General features: G+C 35.2%; 1 protein-coding gene across 1 annotated transcript; it reads right to left on the reverse strand.

The window, feature by feature from the left end:
* Nucleotides 1–5,773: 5,773 nt before the first annotated feature.
* On the reverse strand, nucleotides 5,774–7,957 carry LOC105450500 (fatty acid synthase-like). Its single transcript, XM_011690353.1, has 4 exons — nucleotides 7,719–7,957; nucleotides 7,249–7,477; nucleotides 6,279–6,697; nucleotides 5,774–6,107 (listed from the first exon to the last, which is right to left on the reverse strand). Exons 1-4 carry the CDS (start codon nucleotides 7,953–7,955, stop codon nucleotides 5,775–5,777), a joined length of 1,218 nt encoding a protein of 405 aa, XP_011688655.1. The 5' UTR covers nucleotides 7,956–7,957; the 3' UTR covers nucleotide 5,774.
* Between the last annotated feature and the right edge of the window lie 932 nt (nucleotides 7,958–8,889).

An 8,889-nucleotide genomic window follows, 5' to 3' on the forward strand; every position in this document is an offset into this window, starting at 1 on the left:
TTTTTTTGACGCTAGCGTTAAAGTCGAAGTCACACGTAATTTCCAAAAATTCAACATGTTGATTTCTTTACTGCTTACGTCTTACTGAGTTTTGATTAAGCTTTTCTGTGTGCCGTAGCTTTAACGCTAAAACGAGCGTCTCATGAATTTGCACCTTTAGAGTTTAATATGTATTTACTTTTCCGTATATTTTCTATTTAATTATTAATTACAATTTATACGCAGGTTTATAATTTTTGAAAACATCGAGATTCGAACCTGAGATCCCTAGAACAGTAAACTTGTACGCTAACGCTGAGCTAATACATTGTAAAAAGAACTTATTCTTTCTATTATATATTCTATACCCTTCGTGTCTAAACAAATACTGTAAAAACTGATCGAAATAATAATGTATATAAACAATAAATAATCCGCATTTTTTTAAAATACAGGATGTTTAAATATTGAAAAAAATATGCATAAATATACATATTTACGTTATTTCAATGTATTGCCATTAAAAATTTCAACATTTTTTGAACATTAAAAAAATTGTAGGAAAGATGTTTTCAAATTAAAAAAATTAAAATAATTACAATTTATTATTTTAAAATTTATTATTTTTTGTCTTTAAGATGTAATTATGTAAAGCAGCGTTAAATATAGAAATATTTTAATAAAGGTAATCCATTTTATAAGTGGAAATAATTTCATTTACTTATTTTTAAATCTATTTTTTTCTTAAAGATTTAAAAAGATATTTTTATAAAAATTATATTTGTAAATTATAAAATATTTATTTATTATAATAAACCTGCAATTACAAAGTTGATTCACAGAAGATTGACGCAGCAATTAATATTATAATGTATAAATGTTTATAAATTTTTATTCTAATTCAAAAAATAAAATATGTAAAATATGTCACATATAAGTAATATTTAACGTTACATTTATATCAAAGATATATTCACATAATTACTTATTAATTCACATAGTTACTCTAACGTTAAAAAGTTATGTTACAGTGACATACTTTTACATGTAACTTTGAAATAGTAACATGAAAGTAACAAGTTACATCTTCCAGATGTAATATTAACATAACAATTGTTACGTTACTTGTTACTCCCAGGTAACGTAACAGTTACAAAGTGTGTTTAGTGGGCTATTATCGAGAGCACGCATAGTGTGTTTCTTTTTTTGAGTGATTTTTTAGTCGACAAATATTTAATCGATACGAATAATTAATCGACACTGATAATTATTAATTAATAAATTCGGTTTTGAAGTCAGTTGATTGTTTGCTATCATCGAGTGCGCGTGTTGTGTATTTATTTTTTCAAGTGATGTTTATTTTTCGACTGCATGCTATCCTCGAGTGAACGGGTCGTGTATTAATAAACCGCCGTGTGTTTCTTTGTGTGATGTTTTAGTGGACAGATAATTAATTGACAGTGATTGTAAAACGGATAAATGCATTAATAGATTTCTCGTGATTTCTTCCAGTGAATTTTTCGTATGTGAATCGAATATGTTAATTGAATGTGAAATGTTGAAGTGACACGTTATGTAAAAAAAAGAATTAACTAATTCAATCAACTAAATAATGATTTGATCTGTGTCAGTCAGTGATAACGTCTGCATTAAAACTAAAAATTTATTAAAATAAACATTTATTTGGAGCTGTACGTGATACATCGAAATGGAAATTCCGTCTTTCTCACGACGCTACAGGAGTCATCGAATTTTTACAAGGTAATTGATGTGTGCGTGCGTGCGTGCGTGCGTGCGTGCGTGCGTGCGTGCGTGCGTGCGTGCGGTGCGTGCGTGCGTGCGTGCGTGCGTGCGTGCGTGCGTGCGTGCGTGCGTGCGTGCGTGCGTGCGTGCGTGCGTGCGTGCGTGCGTGCGTGCGTGCGTGCGTGCGTGAAAGCAAGAGAGAATGTAATCGCATGTTTTAAAAATGTCATGTGTTTGCGCACGTGTAGCAGTCAGCTGATCGTCGCGAGGGCCCCGCGTACCGCCTGCGTCCAACAGTAAGTTGCGCGTCCCTGTCTACCTTCCATACGCAGCCCGTAATCCGCTAACTATTATATTTCTCATTATAATTTGAAAATTAAGCTTTAGATAAAATTGTGGTAAAGGAAAAATCGTCTCAGAATTGTGTCAGGAATATGACATTTTAAGGACAAATGTTTATTTTGAAACACCCTGTAGAAAAGACCGTTTTTTGCCCACTAACGGAAAAGTGTAAAACATAGTGAATGTTATAGATTTCGACCTGCTGAACACGATGGTGCTATTAGTTTTCGTTGAAAATGCAGGAAACATCGTCATTTTTCGAATTGAAGTCCTATTTTTCACCTTCTTTGTAATACATGATTTTCAATACGAGTGGATTATTTCATGTGAAACTTAGTATGCGAAGGTTCCTAACATTGTTAAACGGAAATCTAATAAATAAGATAAATTCGAAATAAAGTATCCAAAATGACGGATGCCATTTGACCATTTTTTTGCTGTCGCCAACTGCTTTCTATAACTGAGCCCAAAGACAACAAACGTAGACGTGACGGTTTTCTATCTTTCTTTTTTTATGTTTTGTGTATTTTTTTATTTTTTTATTTTTTGTGAGTATTTTTTTATATGCTTAGTATTTTTTTTATGTATCCATTTAATCGTTTTCTGAAACGTTAACACTGGATTTTTTCATGTACGCTTTTTTGATCTCGCATGATGCATCCCCCACTTTTTTCTGTTAGAAAGAGAACGAAAAATGCAATTGTGTTCCCTCCTTCTCGTACGTGTCGACCATGTCTTACGTCGCATGCATAGAACATATATAAATGGAAGAGAAATGCCCATAAGATGAACAGAGAGGTCCACGTCTTATAGATTACTTTGAGACTCACAATTATGAAACTGATGACGAATCGGATGAATTGGTCTGACATTTCAAACACCGATTAAATGGATACATGAAAAAATACTAAGCATATAAAAAAAATACAAGTCACAAAAAAAATTTTTTAAATACACAAAACACAAAAAAAGAGGGAACAGAAAACCGCCACGCTCGTTGTCCCTGGGCTCGGCTGAGAACATTTATAGAAAGCAGTTGGCGACAGCAAAAAAAATGGCCAAATGGCATCCACCACTTTGGATCCTTTATTTCGAATTCATCTTATTTATTAGATTTCCGTTTAACAATATTAGGAACCTACGCATACTAAGTTTCACATGAAATAATCCACTCATATTGAAAATCATGTATTACAGAGAGGGTAAAAAAAGAGAACTTCAACTCGAAAAATGACGATGTTTCTTGCATTTTTAATAAAAACTAATAGCACCATCGTGTTCAGCAGGCCGAAATCTATAAGATTCACTATGTTTTAGTGACCACTTTTCCGTTAGTGGGCAAAAACGACCTTTTCTATACTATGTTTTTTATAGTTCTGCCGATATTATTATCCCAGGTGTCTGAACGACTAAAACCTTTTGAAAGTTATTTAGGATTATGGTACATCTCCAGTTATAAGGCTTAAAATTTATAGTACCGCCGGCATTATCATTATCTCACAATCAGATGTTCGAACGACTAAAACCTTTTGAAAGTTATTCAGGATCATGACCTTGACAGCATATGTCATATATGATAGTATTATTTCAGATATTTAAACAACGGCTAAAACTTTTTAAATGTTGTTCAAAATTAAAACGATCTGCTATTGATACGGGGAATAGCTCGTCGGTACAGAAACGAGTGGTAGGGAGCCAGCAGGTTCAGGAGAGAGAGCAGCGGAATTTAAAGAATCGAACAATAAAGAATAAATTTAAACGTATAAGATATATTTCGAAAATAAAAGTACCATAAAACAACTAAACGTCGAGATATAAGATAAACGCGATTAGCGGACCGCTACACTATACGGGTTCGATGATCCGATAATGTGCGATGATAATTTAAGGTAACGCGAAGAAGTTCTCGATTTAACAATAACGCGAAAAGGTCCGTAATTACAATAATGATGTGAGGAAATAATTCCGACCGTATCCCCATAGCGGCAACGCGTATTGGTGTCCGGAGCTCGGTTTGCGCGCACGGGTTGCGGGGCGGAGCGCGGCACACCGGTTGGACCCGTCAGTGCGGACCATGGACATAGGAATATAAGGGGACAGAGCATAGAGTTGCGGGGGGGAAGCCACTACGGGACGATGCGACGAGGTAAACGTCCGCCTGAATTTGATTGACCTGTTAGTTTGCGCAAGCGCAATGATATAAGTTCTTGTGTCCATGTGATACACACATATATAATAGATCGAGTATCCCTATGCTTTTGCTGTGGGAGGGGATAAATTGGGACCAAAAAGAGTGAACTCAGCACAATCTCCCCCCGCATTTCGGCTTCACTCCCCTCGCCTAAGTTATGACTTTGTGCTCTGTCCCCTTATATTCCTATGTCCATAGTGCGGACACGTGCTCGCGGCGTAGACGGGTGTACCGGCTCGGCGCGCAAGCACGGCGAGCGGATCGCACGTGGCGGTTTAAATCCTCGGGCCGCCAGGCGTTAATACGACCGAACCGGGGGAAGACCAAGGATCGTGTCGAAAGGAACAAGGGAAGCGAGTAACCCGAGTGCCCGAGTAACGCTCGGATCGAGACGAAGTATCGCTTCGCCCTGGTATCGCCCCTCTGGGTGTAAGGAATAGAAGTGGCTCCTGCTGAGGAACGCTCAGCCAGAAGTAGAGAAGCGCTCTACTCCCGGGTACTTCGTTGCCACTGTGAGGCGGGTTGTAAGGAAGCCCGCGAACCGTAACTTCACCGAGAAGCGCTCGGGCCGAGGCAAAGCAACACTTTACCTCGGTGTAGTCGATTCGCAGGACGGCCAAGAACTGGTGGTCCTTCTGATTTCGGAGCTCCTTTTATACCCGGCGGCGAGGTCTTTTCCCTCCCTTTCGCAATAATTTGTTAATAACGGTATAACAAATTCCGCACTCGGTCGAGATCGGCACCGTTCGGCGGTTTCCGGATCGTTAGACGGTCGACGGTAACGTCTTTGTTGGCTAAGCCGCCAGCCAACTATCTGTTAAGAGCTTAAAAAAATGGGCGCACCGGGCTTTTCTCGCCCGACGACTCGTCGGTCGGGCGGCATCCGGCGGTTGTTCGGCCAGGAACGATGCATTTTCGGGGGTGCATCGTTACAGAGTTATGACGTTGATAACATGTGTTATGGTTAAAGCCACTGGCCTTCTTTTTATAAAAAAATGAAAATAAAAGGAACAATCTCCATTGGCCTTAACTTTGATATATGTTGTCAAGGTCATGATCCTGAACAACATTCAAAACGTTTTAGCCGTTGCTTGGTCACCTGGAATAATGTTAATGCCGACGGTACTGTAAATTTTAAATCTTACATCTTAGATATAGAGATATACAACACCGTACGTCACAGTAAAAATACTTTATTATATTATTTTAGAAAACTGTTAAAATAAGACAAGAACATGCTATAAAAAATTGGGGTTCCTTTGAAAAAAATTCAACTTGACCTTCATATAATTTTGATTTTATCTAAAATCAAACTCTTACCACCGTTAGGCATATTTTATTTAGCCTTACAATTTTGCTTCTTACATATTTTGCTATAGTTAATCGTTTTCGAGATATTTTAACGTTTCTGAACTTTTATTAGAGGATCATGTATATTCCACACGCGCACAATGTGCAACATGCGATTGAGCAATTAAAAATTGAGTAGATGCCTTGCTCTTTAAAATTTGTATCATTTCTATAATAAGTAAAACAAGCTACTACGATGATTGCTCACGTCATTAAAGATGGTTTTAACTGCTTCCTCTGTACGTCCAGATACGGCTATAAGTCTAGGTAAGTCATCACTCGGTGCTCCATTATTAATTTTTTGCTTAGGATTTGATTTTAGCAATATGTGACAATTGGACCCACCAAATCCAAAGGAATTAATACCTATATAACCACCTTCCCATTCTGTTGGTTCGGTAACAATCTTCATTCTTCCTTCAATAATAGCAGTTAATTCTTTTCGTGGACGTTTGAAATGTATAGTAGGCGTAATTATACTAGTTTCCATTGCTAATATTACCTTTAAAAAAATAATATCTTTTTATTAGCAGTAATTATAATTAGTAATTATATATTAGCAGTAATTATAATTTGTAATTCTATATATTTGCAATTAATAACAATGTAAGGAAAATTATAGTCATCATATTCTAAACAAAATTAATGTTAAATTATTTAATTACTGATATACTTTTGCAATTTGACAAAGACCACTGGCCGGTTCTGAGTGTCCAAGATTCGATTTTACTGAGCCTGTCAATAAAGGAGTTCTTCTTTTAGCACATAAAGTCTGATCTATAGATAGGACTTCTGCAGGATCACCCGCTATAGTACCAGTTGCATGAGCCTCCACGTAAGATAACTCATTGGGTGAGACTCCACATTCTTCGTAAAATTCTTCCAACAACGTTTTTTGCATTTCAAATGATGGGAAAGTAATACCTTCTTCTTTAAAGCCATCGCAATTCATTTTACCGTGTACAAAGGTCGCATATACTCTCCTTGCGTCTTTTGCCTTTTGCAAATATACTACTGTTAGTGTATCGCTGCGCATATATCCGGTGCCTTCTTCATCAAAGGGTCTACAATAACCATCAGAAGACAGAACCCCTGAAAAAATCGATTTAGAGGCTGGTTTAAATCAAGTCCTTTTATTTGTTTTCATTCATTTTGTAACGCAGAAACGTAAGTAAGCATTGACAAAATGATATTAAGTCAAAATAAATTTTATTCATATTTTTATTTTGATTAATGATGTAAATGTAAATATATATTTTTAGTAGTAAAGTTATATTAAAATATATTATATTAATTATTTCAATTTAACTTTTTTAATTAAACTAAAATGTTATCAAAATAATTTTGCTTGTTTATTTTACTTGTGTTTCCTCTAATATTAATTTTGATTTTAATTAATACTGTTTATTTTATTAAACATAAAATTTGTTTAAAAACAAAAATGTACAGAGATGTTACAGACCACAGAGATAATGTTGTTTGTAGAATTCATAACTGGATACAAAAGTAACAAGATTAAACAAATAGTTATTGATTAAATACTTTTATTTTGATATATAAAAATAGATAAAAATATCAATTGAGATTATAAGTATCTTATACAGTTATCTTTAACAGCAATATTTAAAAGGTAATAAATATACCAAGACGATAAAATCCGAAATTTACGAGAGGATGGAGGCATAAATTGGCGGTAGCGACAATAGCGGCATCGCATTCTCCAGATCGAATCAGCTTGTAAGCTTCTGTTATGGCAAAGAGGCTCGAGCTACATGCAGAATCGATATTATATGATGGTCCAATAGTACCGAGCCAGTAAGAAATTCTATTTGCCACGAAAGATCGATTGCACCAAGCTGGCATTCCATTAAACTGATTACGAAACAAATACATCGTACATTATTTTAAATTATTTAAACTATTAAAGTATATACAATTAATAAGCTGTACATTTATTTCTAAAATTATTTAAACACATTTTATAAATTTTTATTTTGCGTATTAAAAAGACAAATTCAAAATTTTTAACAAAATTTATATTTAGTTATTATTTTTTTATATAATTTTTTAAATTACATTATATAAATTTATTAAATCATTAATTATATCATACCTCAGATTTAAAAAAGATGTAATGGCTTTGTACATCAGCGCAAATTCCTGTAAAAACACCCGTTCTTGTGCCTTGTAACTCTTTGGGATTGATACCCGCATCGATAATTGCTTCATAAGTATGTTCGAGTAACATTCTGCCCATAGGATCAATTACATGAGCTTCTATTGTAGATATGTCGAAAAATTGTGGATCAAATTTCTCTACATTGTTGACATTACCGATTCGATGGGGCATATCATAACCTATGAAAAATAAATTTTATATAAACAGAAGATGAATTATAATGGATATCTTAATGTTTTACTATCGGAGATGACTGTTACCGACTAAATTTATTAAACGATTCATAGATGCTGCCATCTTGGATCGACCGTGATATAATCATGATATAGTCATAGGCTGCGTTCCTTTTGGCGCTTACAGCGCTTATAAGCATCATTTGTCTTTGTTCAATATTTGATAAACAACAAGGATGAAATGATTTTATGAGCGCTGTAAGCAGCTGTAAGCGCCAAACGGAACGCAGCCATAGGATGAGAGCACATGATATGCATAACAAAGCATAAGCGCAACCTGAAACCGCTGGACCAATGAGCAGTCTGCATAAAGTCGTCATATTGATTTACATAAGATTCGCATTGGTCTAGTCGGTTTATCTATATATTCTTATGCTTTGTTATGCATAACATTATGTGCTCCCAGCCATAAACCTTATATACATAGACTGGCAATGTGCTATAGTTTCTGTATAAGAAGCAATGAATGCATTCAACGGATTCAGTAATCGAGTGCGCGCTCGCTGCTATTGGTGTATTAATTCTTCTAGATCTAAAGTTCTGATTGAATGACCTAAAAGAATACACCAATAGCAGTAAACGCTCATTTAACTGTTGAACCCGCTGAATGCACTCAATGTCCGGAGGAGGGAAAACGTACTTTTCAGTGCCTCTCTTTTTCTAAAGTGTCTGGAAATACCTATACATTGTACATATCAGTGAAACATATGGTCTTGATCATGTGCTATGATACAATGTATGCGAGCATATTGAAAATGCCCAGATAACCAAGCGGGAATTAATCATATCGAGCAAACTAATGCATGAGTTGTTGCATATTTGCTATCATTTGCTGACATCAAAAAATGACACATTATGAATGCAGCAACATA

The sequence above is a fragment of the Wasmannia auropunctata genome, unplaced genomic scaffold (assembly GCF_000956235.1).
Source record: "Wasmannia auropunctata unplaced genomic scaffold, wasmannia.A_1.0 LD336060.1, whole genome shotgun sequence".
NCBI classification, from domain to species: domain Eukaryota; kingdom Metazoa; phylum Arthropoda; class Insecta; order Hymenoptera; family Formicidae; genus Wasmannia; species Wasmannia auropunctata.

Excerpts from the sequence above, each read along its gene's own strand:
- LOC105450500 (XM_011690353.1), bottom strand. The coding sequence starts at position 7,955 with ATGCCCCATCGAATCGGTAATGTCAACAATGTAGAGAAATTTGATCCA. Across the intron at positions 7,478-7,718 it reads ACATCTTTTTTAAATCTGAG|TTTAATGGAATGCCAGCTTG; the intron begins GTATGATATAAT and ends TTTCGTAATCAG. Across the intron at positions 6,108-6,278 it reads GTCTTTGTCAAATTGCAAAA|GTAATATTAGCAATGGAAAC; the intron begins GTATATCAGTAA and ends ATTTTTTTAAAG.